Source organism: Condylura cristata, unplaced genomic scaffold (genome assembly GCF_000260355.1).
Source record: "Condylura cristata isolate star-nosed mole 26May11 unplaced genomic scaffold, ConCri1.0 scaffold00017, whole genome shotgun sequence".
NCBI classification, from domain to species: Eukaryota; Metazoa; Chordata; class Mammalia; order Eulipotyphla; family Talpidae; genus Condylura; species Condylura cristata.
Genome location: NW_004567118.1, coordinates 36,296,101 through 36,318,984, shown reverse-complemented (window position 1 = coordinate 36,318,984; position 22,884 = coordinate 36,296,101). Strand labels below are relative to the sequence as shown.

At 48.9% G+C, this 22,884-nt stretch overlaps 3 protein-coding genes across 3 annotated transcripts in view; 2 read left to right on the top strand and 1 right to left on the bottom strand.

The window, feature by feature from the left end:
- Window positions 1-42: 42 nt before the first annotated feature.
- On the top strand, window positions 43-5,258 carry TMEM199 (transmembrane protein 199). Its single transcript, XM_004684867.2, has 6 exons — window positions 43-277; window positions 2,274-2,347; window positions 2,678-2,767; window positions 3,272-3,314; window positions 3,531-3,643; window positions 3,891-5,258. Exons 1-6 carry the CDS (start codon window positions 67-69, stop codon window positions 3,984-3,986), a joined length of 627 nt encoding a protein of 208 aa, XP_004684924.1. The 5' UTR covers window positions 43-66; the 3' UTR covers window positions 3,987-5,258.
- Window positions 5,259-9,334: 4,076 nt separating this feature from the next.
- VTN (vitronectin) lies at window positions 9,335-12,060 on the bottom strand. Its single transcript, XM_004685152.2, has 8 exons — window positions 11,997-12,060; window positions 11,784-11,903; window positions 11,408-11,707; window positions 11,194-11,333; window positions 10,796-10,952; window positions 10,449-10,601; window positions 9,718-10,059; window positions 9,335-9,483 (listed from the first exon to the last, which is right to left on the bottom strand). Exons 1-8 carry the CDS (start codon window positions 12,058-12,060, stop codon window positions 9,371-9,373), a joined length of 1,389 nt encoding a protein of 462 aa, XP_004685209.1. The 3' UTR covers window positions 9,335-9,370.
- A 1,824-nt stretch (window positions 12,061-13,884) lies between these two features.
- SARM1 (sterile alpha and TIR motif containing 1) overlaps window positions 13,885-22,884 on the top strand; it is a 24,401-nt gene continuing 15,401 nt past the window's right edge. The window contains exons 1-2 of the mRNA XM_004684868.2: window positions 13,885-14,734; window positions 21,605-22,223. Coding sequence (XP_004684925.1) covers window positions 14,265-14,734; window positions 21,605-22,223 — 1,089 coding nt within the window. The 5' untranslated portion in view covers window positions 13,885-14,264. The remainder of the gene's footprint in view (window positions 14,735-21,604; window positions 22,224-22,884) is intronic.

Here is a 22,884-nt window from a genome sequence, read left to right as displayed (position 1 = left end):
GCTACTTCCGGCGCACGGCCGACGGAAGTCCAGTGCGCGGTCACCTGACCGTAGCTTGGCTGAGATATGGCGTCTTACTTGCTTGCTGGTGAGCGGCTACGGCGCGCTGTGCTCCCCGGTGGGGAGCTGGAGCTGGAGCAGCTACCCCCGAAACTGCGGGCAGAGCTTGAAGCCGCGCTGGGGGAGAAGTGCAAGGACGGTGATAACGCCAGTGGCCCCGCACACCTGGTTTCCTTCCGCCTGATCCGGGAACTGCACCAGTACCTGAGAGAAAGGGGTGAGCTCCAGCCTCCACTTCGGAGTCACCTGCATTTTGCCAGCTAATTTAGCATCTTTCTGAGGGGAATAGCCATCATTCTCCTTCCTCCGCTGACGGTCACCTAGCCAATCCAGTAGTCACCGCATAAACCGAAGGACAACCTATGTCCTTCCAACTTCCGTGGGAATTCCACGTGAATAACAAATTACCTATGCAATCTCTGCGCTCTTTAGTCACTTGCAGACCTACGTAGCCCACCAGGGCCCTGAAGAACTCCCAAGTTCTAACCCAGAACTACCTCACAGATTCGTTTCTTTTAAGCCACGTTAGACATGAATTTAGCATCATAAACTTAACCCTTTTTGAAAATCTGGATTTTTTTTCCACCCCAAAATCGTCAAATCTACTTTTTTTGGGAATACGGATAATAGAAAAACTGTTGAAAGATCTGAACTGGGAATAGCATCTGAGTTTGTATTTCCTACAAATTCCCTTTGTACTTCATTTCTCTTCCTTTTAGCCTCAGTTCCCTTCATTGTAAAGAGAAGGGATAGAATAAACTGGCGAGTAAGATTTTTTTCCCCAGAATTAACATAGTCTAGCCAGAAGTGCAAAGAGCAAAGTATTCGATTATTGAAATTTAAAAATGCCTAAAGTCCCTCCCTGGTGGAGCAGTGGGTTAAAGCACAGCACTAAGAAGCTAAAGCCACTTCCACATGAGTTTGATCCCTGGAGGTGACCCACATGGCGCAGCAGACCTCTCCTGACCTGCTTGTTGCTCCCCTCAGCAGTGTACATTGTCAGTCGGCCTGTTCTGCTTCCCTCTCTGTCTCTGGTGAATCCTTTCACCACCCCTACACCTCTGGCCTGTACCCCAGTTCTGTATGCATAAATAAATAAATCTTTAAATTAAGAAAAAAAAACTTAGAAAAAGATGGTCTAGTCAGTGTCTTCTGAATATTCAATAACAGTATGACTGAATGCTGTTTAGGACAGTTCTGTTTTGGCCACAGAGGAGACAAGTAAAAGGCAAAAGTAAGTGACTTATGTCAGTTAATGTCCAGGAACACTTTTTTTTAAAAAAAAAAAATATTTATTTATGGCCCTCCCTGGTGGCGCAGTGGGTTAAAGCACTGCACTGAGAAGCTTAAGCCACTTCCGCATGAGTTCGATTCCCGCCTGCCCCGGGAGGAGACCACATGGCGTGGCAGACCTCTCCTGACCCGCCCGCTGCTCGCCTCAGCAGTGTACTTCGTCGATCTGCCTGTTCTGCACCCCACTCTGTCTCTGGTGAATCCTCTCACCCTCCGCATCTCTGGCCTGTACCCCAGTTCTATATGAATAAATAAATAAATCTTAAAAAAATATTTATTTATTCATATAGAACTGGGGTACAGGCCAGAGGTACAGGGGCAGTGAGAGAATTCACCAGAGACAGAGCAGGGAGCAGAACAGGCAGATCGAGAAAGTACACTGCTGAGGGGAGCATTGGGTGGGTCAGGAGAGGTCTGCCACACCATGTGGCAGGTGTGAGATGGGCAGGATAATTAAAAGCTGACAATTGAAGTCAGCTATGCAGCTATGCAGCTGTGGAATTTTCCTAGAGTCCTCCTAATTAAAAGTATTCCTGGGCCCTCCAGGTGGCACAGCGGGTTAAAGCACAGCACTAAGAAGCAAAAGCCACCTCAGCATGAGTTCTATCCCCGCTGTGCCCCAGGAGGTGATCCACATGGTGTGGCAGACCTCTCCTGACCCACCCAATGCTCCCCTCAGCAGTGTACTTTCTCGATCTGCCTGTTCTGCTCCCTGCTCTGTCTCTGGTGAATTCTCTCACTGCCCCTGCACCTCTGGCCTGTACCCCAGTTCTATATGAATAAATAAATATTTTTTTTAAAAAAAAAGTGTTCCTGGAGATTAACTGATTCAGGAATGGAAGGACTAGCCCATTTTCTGATCTTAATCATTCAGCCTCAGTTCTCTGTATCCTTATGTTTTTGGAAATATTTTCTTCCAGATTCTACCCTGTACCTTCATGAGCTCCTAGAGGGCAGTGAAATCTATCTCCCAGAGGTTGTAAAGCCTCCTCGGGTATGTAAGGGATACATTTGTGATACTGGGTGTTGGCTGAACTTTTCTGGATAATACTCTCATACTGTATTTGAAATACATTGAAATTTATGAATCAACCTTTAGGCTCAGAGATCTGCCTTTTAAATCCTTGGGAGCTGGGATGTGGGATTCAGATTTTGTTCTCCCATGGAAAACTGGAACAGCTCCCTTAAATACAAAAACCAACTGTCCCCTTAGCAGTGGAGGCAGAACTGGGTCATGGGTTTCCCAGCTCCTGAGCAGTTCTTTTGTCCCAGGAAACCAATGATTCAGACATACTTCCTAATATCATTCTCATTTCTGCCTCAGAACCCAGAGCTAGTTGCCCGACTAGAGAAGATTAAAATACAGCTGGCCAATGAGGAATATAAACGGATCACCCGCAATGTCACCTGTCAGGTAAGTGCCTGCTCTTCAGTAATAGACTGAGTAGCCCCTAAAAGCGGGACCCTTAACTGAAAAGAAGTACAAAGGAAGAAATATAGAAACTTGATTTGTATACTCTTCAGGGACCATGGAAGCCCTGTGCTTCCTACAAACCGAATAGAATTACCAGCTGATTCACTGAAACTCTGGGCTCAGATGGCAGTTGGTCCTTGAAAGTTATAGACATGGGAATGATCTTTGAAGCCTTTCTTCTCGGGGCCCTAGTAATCTGCAACATGCTCCTGCCCTGGGACAGAAAAGGGATAGATAGGTACTGGGAGCCTAAGTCCTTTTATGAAATGCCTAATGTGTAGCCCAGAAAAGAACTCAGCTGATCTGCAGACAAAAGAATTCATAGTGAAGGCAGGGTTAATGTGTTGGGGAATAAAGAGCACTGAGCCCAGACTGACAAAAGAATACTCTTGACAGCCTCTGCAGCTTGTATTCTGAAAGCGTGTGTTTTATCTTTTTCTCCAGGACTCACGGCATGGTGGAACTCTCAGTGACCTGGGAAAACAAGGTGAGGTACTAGAATCAGCCTGCTAAGGCCTCTCTCCGGGATGGGTCAGTTTGGTTCTCCTTCTCACCTTAGTATTTTGGGTATAAGCTGGACTATTCAAGTTTGGTGTTTGAGGAAACCCTATCAATATGAGGAGTCTGGGGGTAAAGGAGATGAGCCAAGAGGGCCTCTTGAGGATCTGACCTAAAGGTTTCTTCCCTGGGCTCCTCCCTAAAGTGAGGTCAGTGAAGGCTCTGGTCATCACCATCTTCAACTTCATTGTTACTGTGGCAGCAGCCTTCGTCTGTACTTACCTTGGAAGCCAATATGTCTTCACAGAAATGGCCTCGGTGAGTAGGCAGGGTGCCCTGTGTGGGGAGGTATTAGTGTGGCAATGCATGTTAACTGTGTACAGTAAATACGAGCATCATTTGAACTTCCCAACACTCAGGAGACTCCAGATCCTCTTCCCTTTTTTCCTTCTTTCCCACCCCTTGTGACCTGGATTGGTGGTTTCTCCATCCATATTAGAGGTTTTAGGGTCTACAGACTGGATGCTGGCCTGCATCCTCTAAATATGGTTCTTCCCCTCTGCAGCGGATACTGGCTGCACTGATCGTCGCCTCTGTGGTGGGTCTGGCCGAGCTGTATGTCATGGTGCAGGCGATGGAAGGAGAGTTGGGAGAGCTTTAACTGGTATTTCATCATCAGAGACTGGAGAGGATGTTGGGGAGCTCCTGGCTCCTAGCTGCAATCACTGACTCAGTGAACCCATCAGTCTCTGGTTAGTCAGCCAGCCACCTGTAATTCCTGCAGGAAAGCCCAGCCTCTGCCTTTTGGAGTATGGGGAACCAGCAAGAGGAAACCCAGACGACAACAGAAAATAACTGGTCTTGTTACTGTTATTCTTGTCAGTACCTCTGGAACTTGGTGCCCATCTGCCTCCCCAGTTCATTCTGGGCACTACTGTGCTGGGTTTTACTCCACTGGGTGTAATTAGTATGCAGACCTTCCCAGAAGAAGACCAAACTGCCTTGAACTTGGCCAGGTGCACAAATGGATTGTCATCCTCATTCCACACATCCTTGATGTGGACCTGTAACTAAGATCAGAAGCTTCCAGGAAAGCAGAAGGAAATCCTCTATCCTTTGTGTTAGAAAAGGACACCCAGTCAGAGGATGCCACGTAAGAGACCAAGTAAAAGACAGGATGGTGGAATTAGAAGTAGGGCAGCTACCTTTTTAAAATCTTAGCTTCTGTATTCCTCCTCTTCCTGTCATTTGTCGTTTCCTGATTTCTTTGTGCTTCTGCCTATGCTGTCACTTAGCAGCTCTCCGATCTTCTCATCACCCTTTGTTTGGTTTCCAAAAGTGAAAACAATTTAGGAGGCAAAACATCTGCTTTTCATTGTAAACCCCTAGTTTGTGAGGAGAATATGCCCCCTGTGGATTGGCTCAGTAAAGGGAGACATTCTTTTAGCCAAGGACTGTTTGGAGATTTAACAATATATAGAACTGTATATGGCTATGAATAAACATGCACATGTATATCCATAGCATATACATGACGATTATGGGCACATATTGTTAATCGTAAACCTAACACAGGATATTTTATGTGGATTCTTAATTTGTGCTTGTGAGTGTATGAAAAACAGTATGTAAATATTCATGATGAACTGTTTTACACATTTGCTTTTGGTCTTCATATTAATCCTGAAGGTTGGAAAAGAAAATGGCTTTAGACCCCTTTTCCAGAAGGCAAAATAGGCCGAGAGAGATCAAATGACCAACTGTTGTCCTTTCTCTGTTAAATGGAGACAAAACATTCTAGATAGTCTTGAAGTCTCTGAATTGTTAAACTCCTAAGAACCTTGATTAGTGGTACAATGATAAAATCTGTATAGGTACTTAGAAATGATGATCAACATTAGTTATTTATCCAATAAATATTTATTGTATCTGACGTATACTTATTTCATCTTGTGACAAGTCAAACACCCAAACATTTTCATGTTTCTGAGAACTGTTCAGAATCTTCTCCTAATGAAAGACTTTATCTTTCTGTTTATTTCCTATATGAATTTTCTGTGTTACTCTTCCATTCTTAGAAATCACATATTCATTGGCTCAAAAGACATTTCCTCTACAATGCTTGCCAGTTTCATCTTGATAATATCACAAGTACCAGCCTCTCAGGGCAATATTCCACATGAGCGAGCGGAAAGATTTAGGCTCTTCTATTCTACCATAGATCACTTGGCTGAGAAATAGGATTTTTATTGTTAGTTGGCAAAAAAATTTAACTGGGGGAAAAAATTGCAGGGGACCCAGACTATTGAAGGTTGATTAAAAAGCTACACTTAAGCTTAGTTATGATTCCTGGCAGTACTTCCTTGTGCTTAAACTGTGTTGTGTACCCACATACCCTTGAGCCTTCATGTCCCCCGTGCAGCTGGATTTATGTTGGAAGACTCCCAATTTTTAGGTAAAGAGCAGGCTTCCTCAAACAGCTGCTGATCCAGGGTATCGTTCCTCATGCTGAGATTGGGGTTCTTCCACACACACACACACCACTGTCACTGCACGGGTTTGACCTGATCCCAGCCTCCTACTCAAAAGCCAACAGGCTTCTGTGACATTGAGCCCTTGCTACGAGTTGGTGTTTGAGTCAAGCACTGTGCTAACATCTGGGGCTAGAGAGATAGAATACCCAATTCCTGCCAAAGGAAAAATGGCCTTTGTGCGAGCTGGTGTCCATCTGCAAGGGCAGAGTTAGAAACAGGAAACCAATGGCCTGCTCTCCAGTTGTCTGCACAGAAGTGTCTTCTCTCATCCACTTCCTCAGTCTCTTCATGCCGTGCTTTCTCCATGCAATCTGGATCCATGCTTCCAAGGGAGAAGGGGGAGTATTTATTGAAGGCTTTTACCTCACGTCATACACCATGTGGAGTCCTTCCCTCGCATTATTCTCATTTCCAGAGGACAAATATTACTTGCAATTTTTCAGGCTCATAAACTTTCAGAGAGTTGCAAACCCTAGTTGCAAATCCAGTGCACACTAGTTGCAAACTGCCTGGTTTTCTGAAATAAAACAGCTCCTGAAGTAGGCTCCCGCTCCCCAGGTCTGCCAGCCAGATCCCTAATTCCTTTAATGTACTGGCCCTCTAACCATTCCTGGCAGAGGCCTGGGTAATGCCTCCCACCCAGAATCTCCAGATTCTGGAGAATCACCTAGCCCTATTTAGAGATTAAGTGATGGCACTATATTTCAAAAGCAAATGGCCCTCACCTCCATTATTTACACCAATGACAATCCAGATTAAGGTGAGAGTTTGGGTTTTATTTGGAGATTAGGTGGTAGTACAGAGGATGGAGATGTCAAAACCTGGTGCTCCTACACACACACCTGACTCCATCCTAAACCTGTTGTATTATCTCCATAGCCCCAAGTCAGAGGGCTGCCAATTTGGTCTTTATAAAAATTAAATAATCTTAAACCCTGGGCTCCTATTTCAACTTTATTACTTTAATAGCAATTCCTCTTCAGAGGCATGGTGATGAGTCATTCGTTCAGCTGGTAGGAGATCAGGAGAGGGAGCCCTGGGAGTAGAAGTGTTTGCCGCTAATTGTCCACAACTAGGAACAGGTCTCTCCTAGCTGACTTAGCAGTATCTAAATGTCTAAAGGACCTGAAGACCAGGCAGCTGCCAATTCACCTTTAAAGGAGAATTAATGACCAGGTCTAGCTAGAAAGTTGGAAAACAGCCCCCTACCTCATCTGAAAGTAACTCCTGCAGAAATGAGGGACATACATTCCAGGAGGGGCAGGGTGCTGGGAAGCAGGAGCCAAACCCCAACCTGCCTGGAGGGCAATGGAAGGGAGGGATCCCGGAGCTGGATGTCCCACTAGAGACTATCCTTGTATAAAAGGGGGTGGGGTGGGAATTGTTACGGGCTCATTAATAGAAGGTACAGGGTGGGTTAGAGGAGCCACAGTAAGGGCCTTGCACATTCTGGGCCTAGAGTTGGAGCGGTCAAGATTGGTGACCGTGGCTGACACGTAGATGAGGTCAGACACACAGCTCAGTGAGGTCTGGGGAGTAGCTAGCGCTGAGGAAAGATAGAGCCCTGAAGCTCCAGCCAGTCCCCAGGGGCTGCAGCTTCGTCCCTTGCCCACCCCTTTGGACCTGGGCCCAAGGTTGAGGCCGGATTCACTTGGCCCAGAGATTCTGGAATCACTGGAATGAAGACATCTGGTTCCAGCATCCCCTCCACCAGGCACAAGGAAACAGCCTGGAGGCAGGAATCCAAAGAGTAGGAACTGGGTTGAGCCCTAAAGTTAGCTTTGTGAGAATACCCCCACCCTGAGCGGGGGTGGGGTAGGGGGGTGGAAGGAAGGGAGCCATCAAAGCTCACCGGTGTCCTGGCCTGGGGCAGGCAGGTGACCTGGGCCAGGTGCTCACAAATGCCAAGTCTGGGTAGGGCCATGCAGCAAACACCCACTCCAGTTCCAGCAGCTGCTCGCTGCTGAAGGTGACCTGCTTTCTCCAGTGGGGAACTAACCCACTGGTGTGGCTTTCAGTTCAGGGTGGGAAATATGCTAGGACCCCTGAAAGAGCTCCATTCCAATCTCAAAGCCCTCTTCGCCCCAACCCTCTCCAACCATTATTACTCACAAGTTCCCTGCCCACTTTTGCCCATCACATCACCTGTTGGAGACGCATGCACAGGTGTGGCCATGGGACAGGCAGCTTGAGCCAGAGGGCCATGGCAAGGCTGTGGCCACACTAGGCCCACCCATGTGAGGTGAGGTTTTATCCTGCTTGAGGTGGCGGGCCCATCTCCAGGAGGGTCCAGGCTTAAAGTCCAACTCAAAGTGGGCAGGGAAGTCCCGGGGGGGGAGTTAGAGTGGGACAAAAGTTTTGTGGTCCCTTGTCCAGGAACTCACAAAGGTAGTTGGTCCCAACCCCTTCCTCCAACCACAACCTGGCAGTCTGTCTGAAATCCTGTACTTATGAAAATCTTATCAGGGCTCCTTCCTGGAAGCAAGAGATTTTTCTCTCCAGTGCTCCTAGTGCTTCAGGATCCCTCAGCCTCCTGGTGCTGGCTGCCTCAGCAGAGCGTGGGCAGAGTCCTGTACAAGTGAGGTCCAGGCCCATGACATTGGACAGGGGATGAGTGGCGGGCAGCAGATGAGGTGAAACCCCCTGCTCATAATGGCTGGGGAACAGAATTCACCACCAGATCCCTCTCAGGTCTGCTTCAGAGCTTTTCCTGTCTAATCCTTACTTCTTGGTCCCCCAAGAGCCCAGATTGGCATCCCAAAGCCAGAGGAAGCGAACAGGTATAATTGAGGGGCCCTAAGAAAGATGTTTTTGTTTTTATAGCATGCTTGTCCTTGGAAATTTTGGGTCACTTTTCTAAGTGTAGTGGGTACATTTGAATTTCCTGCCAATCCTTCCCCATCTCTCCTAACTCAGCCTCACCTCCACCCTAAACCCAAGACAGAGACTTCAAAAAATGACCCATCCTAGGGGTGAGTTTGGGCAACACAGTGACCAGTTCCCTCAAGAGACACTCAGGTGTCTGAGCTAAATATATCAGTCTCAGAATGCACAGAAAAGCTGAGCCTGAAGCTTACCACTTCCTGCCCCTTCTCTTCCAAGACTATAGTCAACTCTGAGAGGCAAGGCAAGCTGGTGTGGGGGGAGGCTTGGTGACCGCAGTTATCAGGAGGGTTCAGACTCCTGCTTAGCTACTGGTGGGTTATTGGGGCTGCTAAGCACATGTGCAGGCTCACGCTCACCAGGCCTTCACCAGATCACTACCCTTCTGGTTCACAGAGAGGGCCTGAGCCCAACATGGACTGGACACAGGCAACTGCTTTTCTGTCCTCTCTCCCAGGCCATCCTCACAGCCAAGACTCCCTGCCTTTACCAAGGCAGATCCCTCCCTCTTACCTGTCTACAGCTGAGAAAAAAAGCCTTAAACTAAGAGTCAAAAGATGTTTATTGGGCTCCGAGGAGGAGGCTGGGGAAGGAACAGTGGAGGGTCTAGTTGTATAAGCTTAGACTCCTACTTGTGGTCAGGCTCTGGGCAGCCCAGCCAGTATTGGGCGATGGAGCGTGGGTAAGGAGGGTTCACAGTGTCCACATGCCGTGTGCGAAGGTTGACTCGATAGTACTTGTCTGGAAGAGAGGTCAGGGGAGAACATGTGAGAGGCAGCCTGGCCCGGCCACTCCTTTCCAGAGAAAGACACCTGGGTATCTCCTGGAAAGGGAAAGGAATGTGCGTGATGCGGCTCACGACTCGTGGCCTGACTTTCTGGAGTCACCACCCAAGGCCTATGTCAGCCCATAAGGACCAGGCACAGCAGGGAAGACCTTCCTGAGACCAAACACAGAGAGGGCAGGGGCTCCCACCTTCTGAGAAGAAGTAGACACTCTGGATGGGCTCACAGGTAGCAGGTACTAGCCAGTCCATGTCGTAGTCGTAGTTGAAGGTTCCCAAGTCACTCTCCTCACTGGAGAACCAAGACAGCCAGGCTGACCGGGAAGGCCGGTTGTGGTTCTGGCTGTGGCTACGGGTGCGCCCTCCCCGTGAGCGGTAGCGTTTACGGTTTCGACGCTTAGACTTGGACGTTTTGGCCCAGGAGGAACGGGGTGCTGAACCGGCAATGTAAATACGGCCAGCCATGGCGGCATCCACTTGCCCTGGCACCCCATGCCAGTCCTGACTGATGAACTGGGGCTCTCCAGCACCACCTGTGGTAGGCAAAAGGTTAATGGCAGGCCTTGAGGGCCTGGACCCTGCCCCCAGCAGGGCTTTTAGGGTTTATTTGGTGCTCATTGGTGGACTGTGCCTTGCCCAAGGTCACACAGCAAGCCTGTGGCAGAGCCTAGCATTATGGCCTTCTGACTGTTCAGTTCTCTTTCCCCTGGCCTTCCTCCACCTTCTCACCCCAGCCCCTCCTGCTGCTGGTTACACTAAGCAAAGTCCAAGGTGGAGAGAGTTCCTCACAAAAGTCAACAGAAGCAAAGTCTGACCTGAGCAAACAGCTTCTGTTTGGTATTCCATCGCCATAACCTCTTCCAGTCAGCCCAGCCTTACCCGTACCCCACAACCCCAGGCCTCTTGAGGGCTCCGTCCATACCAAAGGGTCTGCCCCAGAAGAGAAGCTCGAAGATGCTCTCCCAGCTGCCCCGCTGCATCTGGGCGAAGTGTGCAAACACGGCCGACAAGGAGCTGCTGTCACACTCTTCCTGACTGGGCTGCTGCTGGAACTTGTACTCCCAGTACATTTCCCCTGAGGAGTAGGGCAGGTGGCATCAGGGGAGTGCACATGAACAGGACTGGAAAGCCCAGAAGCTGTTGAAGTTAGGAGCTCCTGGTACGGGAGGAGCAGTGAAAGAATATTAAGCCTGTCCCAGGTGAAGTGTAGAAGAAAAACTGAGACAGCTCCACCTGCTCGTTCCTCCCCCCACGCCTCAGCCCGAGTACCCTTGAAGAAGTAGGCCCGCTCCTGGCCGCTGTAGCTATGTGCTGGGAGGGCCAAGGCTGCGTCCACATTGTCCGGAATGCCGCTGAAGCCTTCAGAGATGTTGCGGGGGTAGTCGGGGTCCAGGACACCATCCTCAAAACGCCAATACTGACTACCCTAAGGGGTATGGGAGAAGAAGAGGAGTGAGGACACGGCTGGCCAGGCACAGAGGTGGGGTTCCTCTCCGACGCAACCTGTCCCCAGCTACCGGCTTGTCACCCAGGACCTGGAGCCTGGGACTTCCCTATTCTCTAAGAGGCCCAGCCACACACCACAGGCTCGGACCCAGGTTTCTTGCCCACCCTGGGCCTGGGCACAATTGCCCTCGACCCTGACCCACAACCCCTGGGCCCGGCACCTTGAAGAGGTAGGTCTTCCCCTGGCAGTTGATGCGGGTGAAGGCAGCATCAATGGGGCCCTCGATGCCCCAGACGTCTTTGATAAGCTTGGGGTAGCCAGGCCTCACTGCCTTTTCATCCAGCTCATAGCAGTACTTCCCTAAAGTGGGATGCTGTGAGGAGGGGATGTTCCTGGGGTACATCCCCCACCCAAAGATCTGCCCCTGCAGTCACCTCGGAAGGCAAACAGGGAACCATTCTTGAGATCAGTGAAGGCGTCAAAGGGTTTCCCATTACACAGCTCCTCCTCTGCTGGGAAATCGGTGGTACCTTGCTCAGTTATCTCGGGCCCTAGGACCCCTGACTCAGGTTTTGGGACCTCTAGCTCAGAGGCCCCCTGAGGCTGGATCTGGGGGTTAGAGTCCAAGACAGGGGTCATTGGTGGCTCTTGAATGCTGGTGTTGTCTTTGGTGTCGAGATAGTCAACGGTCCCGTACTCATCTTCTGGCAGAGTGAATACATCCCCACGAGTTACTGCAAGGTAGAGTGGGTGGTGGTGAGTCTCCGGCTGCAGAAGGAACCCAAACCCACCCAGCCATTCTGAACGCACCTTGGGGCTTGCACTCCACATGGTAGTCAGCACAGCAGCTCTGGTAGTAAGAGCAGAGCTCGTCACACTGACACTTCTTGTTCGCATTGAAGCCCTCAATACAGCGGCCCTTGCATGACTCTGCGGGGAGGGGGTGTCAGTCAATACAGCCAAGCCCAGGCCACCCACGCCCATCCTACATTGGCCTGAAAGGCCACCGATACCCTCCTGCACCTTGGTCGGCCAGAACAACCCACGCCAGAGAGGCCAGCATCAGAAGAGGCCTTGACGGTGTCATGGTGTGGTCTCCAGCTGAGAGCCAGGCAAGCTGGGCTCTTCTGTCTCTGTTCTGATGCCTAAGGAAGAAGGGAGAGGGAGAGAGGGAGAGGAAGAGAGAAGTGGAGCTGCCTTTTCTATTGCTCTGTTTGCTCAACCTCTGTCCCAGTCCCCAGGACCCCGACCCCAGAGGCTGCAGCCGCCAGGGGTCACATTCCTGGAACTCAGGGCCTGGGAGAGCTGCAAATAGGATCCTTGCCAAGCTCAGGGTCACCTCGGTAACGGACTAGCACTGTGGGGTTGGAGGACAGATAGAAGGCCAACTCTGCCACTCAAGTGGGCTGTGTGGCCTTGGGAAAACTGCTTTACCCACCTTAGTTTTCTTGTTAGTAAAATGAGACTAATAATACCTATCTAATAGGATGTTGAAAGATTACAAGAGCTCAAGCAGATAAAATGCCCAGTGCCTGGAGTATCCCCAACTTCATTCTCTGTAAATGATTATTGATCCATGATCTATTGATCTGGTACATTCCACCCATCCATTGTGTATTTAGGGCAGTGGAAGGGAGAGAGATAAAAAGGGTGAGAGCTGGTAAGTACATGGAGAAGTTTTTTCTTTTTATTCACTACAGAATAAAGGTTTGTTTCTGGGTTCTTCTCTTGGATATATAGATTTTCCTAAACTGGTTTTTACAGTATAGGAAAATGGTGACTTAACTCTTTGGACTGGCTTTGATTGCTGAGTCTCTGCTCCTGGGCAGGTCACTCACTCCCTGTATCCATGCTCAGTCTCCCTATCAGTAAAGAGTGGACTAGTTCCCCATATTTTTGGACTCTCCATGAGAAGTAAGTGAAATAGGATCACTCTGCCCAGAAAATGCCCGGTTTTCATGCTCACTCTCGAGAGTCCGCAGACCTCTGAAGCCCACCCACCACCTTGAGGAAGTGCTCCTCAGCGTTTCCAGCTGACTTTTCCCCTTCTGTAACCAGAGGAGAGTGTTAGTGACTTTGGGAAATCTCTTCTCTATGGGTCTCAGTAGATTTGGCTGCCTCTAGGCATGTTGTAAGACAACTGAGAGGCATAAAAGGGGCCTTAAGTGAGCCCTCCCTGGTGGTGCAGCTGGTTGAAGCGCAGCACAATGAAGCTCTCTGAGGCCACTGCAGCATAAGTTCGATCCCCAGCCTGAGAGGTGACCCACATGGCAGACCTCCTCTGACCTGCCCCCTGCTCCCTTCAGCAGTGTATTTCAGTCAGTCAATCTGTGCTGCTCCCCACTTGTGTCTCTGGTGAGATCTCTCCTCACCCCCAACTCTGTCCTGTGTCCCCGCTCTTGTATGAATAAATAAATAAATATTTTTTGAATAATATAATGGTTTATTTTTACATCATTTTGTGCATTTGTGGGTGTGTGTGTACATGTTTTCATCTCAGTTGTAATCCCTGTGGGCTTCCCATCACCAAATCACCCATGTGCCATCACCATAGTCCAGTGTATTTCCCTCCCCCCACTGCTTTTGATCCCATTCCCCCCTCCACCTCCACAAAATATCTCTGGTATATAGCTGTTCATTATTATTATTATTAATAAATTTTTTTAAAGGGGGGGACGTAAGAATTGTACAAAACCTTTATTAGGATTGTTCAGGACACACTGCTCCCCCAGTGTTCCGGAAAAACAGAAGAAGTGCTCTGGATCCACCGCCTCCCAGGGCATGGAGCGGCTCTCCGCGACGCGAGGCGGGCAGAAAAGTTGGGCCTGTTTGTTTGGGCGTGGCTGAGGGTGGCGCTGCGCAGGCGGTAGGGGCGGAGCCCCGCGAGACCCTGGGACGCGCGTCGGGACACGGTCCCGGGCTTTTCGCGGGCGGGGCTGCTGCAAAGCGTCTCTCCTCCCGCGGATCCGCAGCTCTCGCCTGCCTTTGTTCTGCTTGCTGCCGCCTAGAGCGGCTGGCATCTGGTCTCACCTCCTGCCTCTCCCTTCCAGCCCACACCCTGCTTCTGACCATTAACCCCTTCACCTACCGCTCGGCCCCAGATCCTGCCTTCCCTCCCCCAAACTTCTGGCGGGCTCCGTTGCCTGATAGCTTCCTCTCCGTCCCTCCTGCTTCTCCTTTACACCCCACCCCCACACCGGTCCTTCTCTAGCTCCCCTTTCCCCAAGGTGCGGGTCGCTGCGCCTGGCCCCGCCTCTCCAGGCTGGGGATGCCCCCCGCAGCCCCGCGCCGATGGTCCTGACGCTTCTCCTCTCCGCCTACAAGCTGTGCCGCTTCTTCGCAATGTCAGACCCACGGCCTGGCGCCGAGCGATTAACGGTGCCCGGGCCGGACCGGAGCGGTGGTCCGTGCCCGTGGTGGGCCGCAGGCGGCCGTGGGCCCCACGAGGTGTCGCCCGGGGTAGGCACCGAGGTGCAGGGCGCCCTGGAGCGCTCACTGCCAGAGCTGCAGCAGGCACTGTCAGCGCTGAAGCAGGCGGGCGACGCGCGGGCCGTGGGCGCCGGCCTGACCGAGGTCTTTCATCTGGTGGAAGAAGCTTGGCTACTGCCGGCCGTGGGCCGCGAGGTAGCCCAAGGTCTGTGCGACGCTATCCGCCTGGATGGCGGCCTCGACCTGCTACTGCAGCTGCTGCAGGCGCCGGAGCTGGAGACGCGAGTGCAGGCCGCTCGCTTGCTGGAGCAGATCCTGGTGGCTGAGAACCGGTGAGGGTGCGGGACTGGGGGGACAACGCCAGGTGGGGTCAGTAAGGGCTTTGGAATGCCTGGGTCCCCCGTGTGCCTCTCACTGTGCCTTTCATTCCTCTCCTCGCCAAATACCTGCTCTACACCCCTTTGGGGAGCAGGGGGTCCATTTCACAAATGACAAAAATGATGCTTGGGAAAGTTTAGTGTCTTGCCCCGGAGTCACAAAGCAAACTACTGGTGCATTCCCGGGGCTAGTGGGGTGAGGAATGAGTCAAGGAGAGAAAGGGAGTCATAGGATGGGTATCTGTCCCTGGTTCTGAGGATGGAGGTGGGATTCTTATCACCAATGCCCCACACCCAGTCCCACAGCCTTCCTCCCCACACCTCTGGATGCCCTTCTGTGCCACCTGCTCGCTTCCTTCCCCTCTTGGTCAGAGAGGAAAGGAGCGCAATGCTCAGAAAATGGGTTGCAGAGTTCCTCTTTCCTCTCCCCAAGTCTGAAATGCTAACCCAGGTTTGCATTTCTCCTTCAATCCGCATCTGAATCAACATCCTGTTTCCTTCCTTCTTGTTTTGGTTGATGTAACAGGCCAGGCATGTTACCTCATTCTGCAGATCGGCCTGTCATACTCCAGTCTCGTGTTGACTTTCTGGTCCCTCGGGTTGAGAAGAGTTTGGGAAGGGTTCCTTTTAGTTTGTGCAGCTCATCATAAGTGTAATAGTAGTAGATGAGAGGCACTTTCTCTGTCATTTACAAAAAGTAAAAATAACCTTGTGGATGGTGGAAGTAATATGACTGTTAGAAATGCATGAATGAAGCAATTAAAGTTGGGAGAACCAAGTTGGGGTTCTGTTTGGTCAGCACATCTCCCATCTCCCATTTAATCAGGTGCTTTGATGAGAATGGACTGTATATTTGGAGATCAGCAGAGTGGGCTCACTGGATGTGATGGGCCCAGTAAGGGAGTAAAATGTCTACTCTGTAGGTCTGGTGTATGAGATGATGCACCCAACACTAGAACTGCTGGGGCTGGCAGATAGCACCCTAGAAAGAGGTGGGATGCATGATGGAGATTGCACTGATGTTTTCAAGTTTGAAAATAATCCTCGCCTGGCTCAGAATTACTGAAAGAGGAATCACACCAATTAGTATCCCTGGTCCCAAGAACAAAGGGTTGATGCTGTCATCACTTCAGCACCAAGGACAGAGCCAGGTGTGCCTGGTCTTGAGCTTTAGTCTTCCTAAGGCAGTGCCCTCATCCACCATAGACTTCAGGCTGAAGAGAAGAGAAAGGAGGCAACACGCTGAGAATTTGTTTATGAAACCATTTACTTCCTCCCACAACTAACCTTTTCTTAAAGTTCTTGTCAATGCACCCATCCTTTTGCCTTGCTTACTGCCCCCCACTTCCCCAGATGCTGCAGCACGCACCACCTAGTGAGGTTTACATCTCTAAATTCACAGTCCAGCCTCATGAGGGGGCCATAGTGGGGTTAAATGGTTTTAACTCAGAGAAGTTAAATGGCTTTCCCAAGAATTCACAGTGATAAGAGGACAGAGTTTAAAACCGTAAATCTATGGCACATAAATTCAAAAGGTTAAAAGGCATTGAAAAAATGATACACATTTAAGAAGTTCTTCTTACCCAGACCCCCTCACAGGAAGCAGACCACTGAAACAAATCTCTTGTATGTCCTCCTAAAGAGTCTATTCATACACACGCATTTTCACATATACGCATTTATTTTTTATGGTAGTATATCACAACACTATGTAAGTTTGAGGTGTACATTTTCTACCTCAACAACTATATAGATTACAATACACCCACCCCTAAATATCCAGTCAACATCCGCCAACCAATCATCCCCCTCTATCTGTTCTACCGTCTACCTCTTCCTCTCTGGTAACCACCATTCTGTTGTCAGAATACAAGGGTTTGGGTTTTGTTGTTGTTTTTTTTTTGTTGTTGTTCATTTGCTTTGTTTCTTTATATTCCACAAATGAGTGAAATCACATTCATTTATCTGTCTCCACCTGACTTATTTCACTTGTATAGTCCACTTAAGGTCCATCCACATTATTGCAAATGGCAAGATTTCATCCTTTTTATGGCTGAATAGTAGTATTCCTCTGTGTGTGTGTGCATTTGTCCAGTTATCGTGATAAACAATATGGATCTTTTTATGTGTCTGCTGTCACCTATATGTCTTCTTTGGTGAAATGCCTATTTAGGTCCTTGCTTGAATGTTGTTTTGTTGTTGAGCTGTACAATTTAACTAGTGTACAGCTCAATACATTGAGCTGTTCATACATTTTAATTATTCACTTCCTGTCTGATATATAAAATATCTTCTCTAATTCATTATGCTGTCCTTTTATTCTAATGATGGTCACTTTCTCTGTGCAGAAGCTTTTTAGTTGGATCTAGTTCAGTTTGTTTATATATTGTTTCCCTTGCTGTTGGAGATGAATCCACAAATACATCACTAAGGCTGATGTCAAAAAGCTTACCATCTATGTTTTATTCTATGTATTTTATGATTTCAGGGTTAATTCACTTTGAGTTAATTTTAGTATATGATGTAAGATGGTTTTCCAATTTTCCCAGCACCATTTATTAAGGAAACGTACCTTTCTCCATTGCATGGTCTTTGTTTCTTTATCATAAAGTTGTACATTTATTTATGTGTGGTTTTGTTTCTGGGCTCTCAATTCTATTTCACTGACCTGTGTTCCTGTTTCTATTCCAACCCTGTGCTGTTTTTATTACTGTAGTTTTGTAATGTGTGCATCATATATACATGCTTGTACCGATATACATATGTGTGTATGTATATATATGTATATGTATACACATATATATGTATATGCACATATATATGTAGTCAGATTATTTTGGAAACACCAAGTACAGATGAAGAATCTTGAGCTACAGAGATAGATAGATGTGAGTTCATATCCTAGCCATGCTTCTCACCAGCTATGTTACCCTGGGCATTCATGTTACCTCTCTGAACTTTGGCTTTTTTTAAAAAAGATTTATTTATTTATGCATACAGAACTGAGGTACAGGCAGAGATGTGAGAATGAGAGGATTCACCAGAGACAGAGCAGGGAGCAGAACAGGCAGATGAAGGAAGTACACTGCTGAGGTTAGCAGCAGGGGGCGGGGAGGTCAGGAGAGGTCTTCTGTTCCATGTGGATCACCTCTGGGGCAGGGATCATGCTGAAGTGGCTTTAGCTTCTTAGTGCTGTGCCCGCTTTGCCACCATGGAGGGCCCAAACTTTGGCTTTCTTGTTGATAAAAAGAACAACTGCAGTGTTGACCACCTGATTGGATAATTAGGACCCATTTATTCTTGGGCTGCAGAAATGCTCAGTGATCAGCCCTGCACTGTTAAGCTGGTCTTCTACCATGTTCTGGGCTTACAGGAACCTACAGTGGACACAAAGTCACAAGCACTGTGGTCATTGTGGTGCTCTCCGGGCAAGAACTCCATGGCTGACTGAGTCTCTTAAGACTTTGAAAGTAATGTCACCTATGGAGGACCCTTCTGTCTCTGCCTGGAGCACAGCAAATCTCCTGTCTGCTCTGTGGGCCTCCACGCTCTCTCCTTTGGACCTGTCCTCTCCACAGCAGCCAGTATGAATTTTCTAAAACTCATCCATGACCAGGTTATCCCCCTTCCTTTCAAGGACTTCTCATTTGCCATCAAAATAAAGTTCAAATGGGCCCTCTCTGGTGGTGCAGTGGGTTAAAGCTCAGTACTATGAAGCTAGCCACAGCCACTGCAGTTCATTCCCCAGCCAGGGAGCTGACCCACATGGCACCGCAGGCCTCTCCTCTCTCGCCTGCTGCTCCCCTCAGCAGTGTATTTCAATCCATCTGCCTGTTCTGCTCCCCACTCTGTCTCTGGTGAATCCTCTCACCACCCTGCATCTCTGGCCTTTACTCCAGTTCTGTATGCATAAATAAATAAATCTTTAAAGAAATTTAAGATACACAAATACACTGAACAGTTATCTATAGGACTAAGTAAAAAAATATGGTGGGAACATTAGGCAGGAGAACGGGGGTTGCATTCCAAGCTGGAAGTGTCTGAAAGCTGGCCCAGTTGGCTAGCTTTTCGAAGTGTTGCAGTGGCTACAGATAGCTTCTTAGTGCTGTGCCTTAACCGATTGTACCACCAGGAAGGGCCCAAAATATTTTTAAAATAAATTTTATTGAAATAACACTGGTTTATAACATACATTTCAGAGATATAGCATTATAATTGGATACCTGTATACACTATCTCATAATCACCATGAGAAGAGTAGTTTCATCCATCCCTGTGCAACTGACCCCTTTACACATTTCAACCACCTTATCTCCCTGTTTGTCCCCTCTGGTAACCATCAGCCTGTCTCTGTATCTAAAAGTCTGTACTTGTTGTCTTTGTTCTGTATAGACTACATATAAATGAAATCACAGGATCTGCCTTCCTCTCTAAGACTCATTTCACTTAGCATAATCCCCTCAAAGTTCATTCACGTTGCTGCAAATGGCAACAACATCAACAAAAATACATGAACAGTATTCCATTATGTATGTGTTTGTGTGCATATTCTATATTTTCTTTATTCATTCATCCACTGATGGATACTTAAGCTGTAAACAGAGCTGCAGTGAACATAAGGGTGTTAATATCTTTTCTAATTAGTATCTTCACATTTTTTGGATAAATACCCAAAGCAGAATAGCTGAATTATGTGATATTTCTATTCTTAATCCTTGTGGAATCTCCATATTGACTTTCATAGCAGCCGTACCTGTTTACATTCCTACCCTTATTGTACAAAGGTTTCTTCTTTTCCACATCCCCGCCAACACTGTTGCTTTCGTCTTTCGTCTTTTATATAATAGTTCATTCTAACAGGTGAAGGTTTTGGTTGCCATTTGCCTAATAACAAGTGATGGGGAAAATCTTTTCATGGGGAAAAATCCATATTCTTACGTTGTCTGTATGTGTTTTTAATTTACACAAATGGTGCTATTTACATAGCACTTCTTATTTTTCCCCACTCAGCATCATGTCTCAGTATCCTTCATGTTACTATGTTGTCTTGTGCGCAGCTATGTGCTCCGCAGTCCTCCACGTGGGCACTTAGCTCCCTCTCCACGCTCCCTGGATTGACCCTGAACTGTGCCTACTTCCTCACCACAAACAGCACTTATGCAAAAGACCTTGTCCATGCCCTCTGGGTCTGTGACAGTCTCTCTGGGCTGTGAGCCCCAAATCCTTAATTTCTGGTTTAGGGAATGTATCTGGTTTAGGGAATGCGCCCACTTATCCAACCTGCTCCCAGTCTCTACCTTTACCCATGGTGTCCAGGGAGTTCACAGCCCTCTTCCCACCCACTTTCTGTATTTCCCAGCTTCTGTTTTTTTTTTCCATCTAGTCTTAAGTGATAGCTTAATTTTTCATTTCTCTGATTACGAATGAGTCAGAGCCCCTTATTATTTGCTTGCTAACATTTGGATTTCCTCTTTTAAAATTGCTAGTGTATGTTCTCTGCCTGTTTTCTAGTAGATTCACTGCCTTTCTCTTGTTGGCTTGGCTTGCATATTTATTTGTATAACTTACATATAAATTTCTTTTGATTTTTTTTCCCTTGTGGGTTGGCTTTAGATACTGTATGTATCGCAGGTCTTCGTTTTCATTACTGTGTTTTGTTTTGTTTTGTTTTTGGCTTTCCATTCTTCAAATATGCCATGGTCATCATCCCTCAGGACTTTGTCCTTGTTCTCCCCCCATTGTGCTCTTCTCCCAGACACTTGCAAGCAGAGGGCTCTGGAAGTTTAGCTCAGCAGTCTTATCCCTCCACCCAGGCATGCCCTGGTTTTGCTATCCATTACATCACCCTGGTTTTGTTATCATCATGGTGAGATCACTGTTATCTTGTTAATTCATTACTTAAGTTTTTTAGAGACTTATTTTTATTTATTTAGGCATACAAGAATAGGGACATAGGCCAGAGGTGTGGGCATAAGAGGATTCACCAGAGACAATAGCAGAACAGGTGAATCTACTGAAATACACTGCTGAGGGAAGCAGTGAGGAGACAGGAGAGGTCTGCTGTGCCATGTGCCTGGGTTCAATCCCAGCCTGGGGATTGATCTCGTGCTGCAATGGTTGCTCATAGCTCGATAGTGCTGAGACTTTACTCCCTGCACCACCAGGGAGGCCCTTGTTCATTATTTACTTGCTTATTGTTTCTCTCCATGTTAACTGGCATAAAGACCAATTATTCTTAGTTACTGTTTCATCTCAGCCCCTTGTGCCTAGGACTCAGTAAGTCCTCAATAAAGTTCTGTTGAGTGAGGAATAACTACACCTCAGTCATGATGCAACATGAAGAGGCAGGGTTCTCAAGGGACACTTCACAATAAGAAGTTAACACTTATTGAGTCTTTCTGTGGGCCTGGCACTGTGTCAAGCACTTTATGCGGATTATCACATTAGTCCTCATAATAATGCAATGAGGTAAGGTATTCTTTGTATCCTATTTATGAGAAGAGAGAAAGATAACAGCAGAGAAGCCAGAAAATGACAAAGAAACCAGGACCCCGGGCATCTGCTCCAGAACTAAGATATAGCTTGGAGGGTTGGGTAGGGGAAAAAGGAGGTGTGGCCAGGACGAGTACCCTGAAAATGAGAGATGTCGGGTTCTCCGGGGCAGGAGGTGAAGGTTGGGGGGCATGCAGCTCTCCCCATGTCTTATAACACTAGTGAGTCCCAGGGCCCCACAGTGGGTGGATGACCAGGAAGTCACCCCCAGGGGCAAACCCAGGTTCCCAAGTCAAAGCAACTCCACCGACCCTTCCCACTTTCTCTTTCTAGGGACCGAGTGGCGCGCATCGGTCTGGGCGTGATCCTGAACCTGGCGAAGGAGCGCGAGCCAGTGGAGCTGGCGCGGAGCGTAGCAGGTATCTTGGAGCACATGTTCAAGCACTCGGAGGAGACCTGCCAGCGGCTGGTGGCAGCCGGTGGCCTGGACGCGGTGCTGTTCTGGTGCCGCCGCACGGACCCGGCGCTGCTTCGCCACTGTGCGCTGGCGCTGGCCAACTGCGCGCTCCACGGAGGTCAGGCGGCGCAGCGGCGTATGGTGGAGAAGCGCGCCGCCGAGTGGCTCTTCCCGCTCGCCTTCTCCAAAGAGGACGAGCTGCTGCGGCTGCATGCCTGCCTCGCGGTGGCAGTGCTGGCCACCAACAAGGAGGTGGAACGCGAGGTGGAGCGCTCGGGGACGCTGGCACTCGTGGAGCCGCTGGTCGCCTCGCTGGACCCCGGCCGATTCGCCCGCTGCCTGGTGGACGCCAGCGACACAAGCCAGGGCCGCGGTCCCGACGACCTGCAGCACCTCGTGCCGCTGCTCGACTCGTCTCGTTTGGAAGCCCAGTGCATAGGGGCTTTCTATCTCTGCGCCGAGGCGGCGATCAAGAGCCTGCAGGGCAAGACCAAGGTCGGTGGGGTGGGGCTGGGCGGGGGTTAGAGCTGTTGGGAAGGCTTTCCAGCGGTAGTGACATTGAGCTAGGTGGGACCCAAAAGAGGCGGGTGAAATGAACGGTGAAGCACTGGTCTTCTGGCCTGGAAAGCCAAGTTTTAAGCAGGGGCTCTGGTGTTTTACAAAAATTACCCTGGCGGCTGCATCCCAAAGCTGGGGTTGCGAGAAGACGGAGGCCAGGGTGTCAGAGGAGGCCATTAAGGGGGTCCTTGGCATCACGCAGGTCTCACCTGGGGCACAACAACAGGGGCAAAATGAAGCAGGTTTCCAGCGGTCCTGGAGAGAGAGTTGGGACTTATGTGTAGCTGGGTGAAGAACAGGAAGCTGAGGGTCAGTCCCGACTTTGGACACAAGCATCCCTGTAGGTGGTAACACCTGGGCTAAAAGTGAACTGGGTGAGAGACAAGTGGAGGCGAGGGCTGGGCCTCCTTTAGTTCACCCAGGTAGTTTCCTGTGGACAACTTCATCTTTTGGGTCTGGAGTCCAGGATGTCGATGGAGTGCAGAGACAGGCTGGGGGCCAGGCGTTACTGTGTCAGCAAGACAACTCCTAGCTGAGTCTCAAGGGGACCCATTCTCAGAGCCCAGTTGATAGCTTCTGCCCTGTTTTAACTTGCTGT

Coding starts and splice junctions, on each gene's coding strand:
- TMEM199 (XM_004684867.2), top strand. CDS start 67: ATGGCGTCTTACTTGCTTGCTGGTGAGCGGCTACGGCGCGCTGTGCTC. Junction 2,768..3,271: donor CCCGCAATGTCACCTGTCAG/GTAAGTGCCTGC, acceptor CTTTTTCTCCAG/GACTCACGGCATGGTGGAAC. Junction 3,315..3,530: donor CAGTGACCTGGGAAAACAAG/GTGAGGTACTAG, acceptor TCCTCCCTAAAG/TGAGGTCAGTGAAGGCTCTG.
- VTN (XM_004685152.2), bottom strand. CDS start 12,060: ATGACACCGTCAAGGCCTCTTCTGATGCTGGCCTCTCTGGCGTGGGTT. Junction 11,334..11,407: donor TTCCCTGTTTGCCTTCCGAG/GTGACTGCAGGG, acceptor ATCCCACTTTAG/GGAAGTACTGCTATGAGCTG. Junction 10,602..10,795: donor GCGGGCCTACTTCTTCAAGG/GTACTCGGGCTG, acceptor CCTACTCCTCAG/GGGAAATGTACTGGGAGTAC.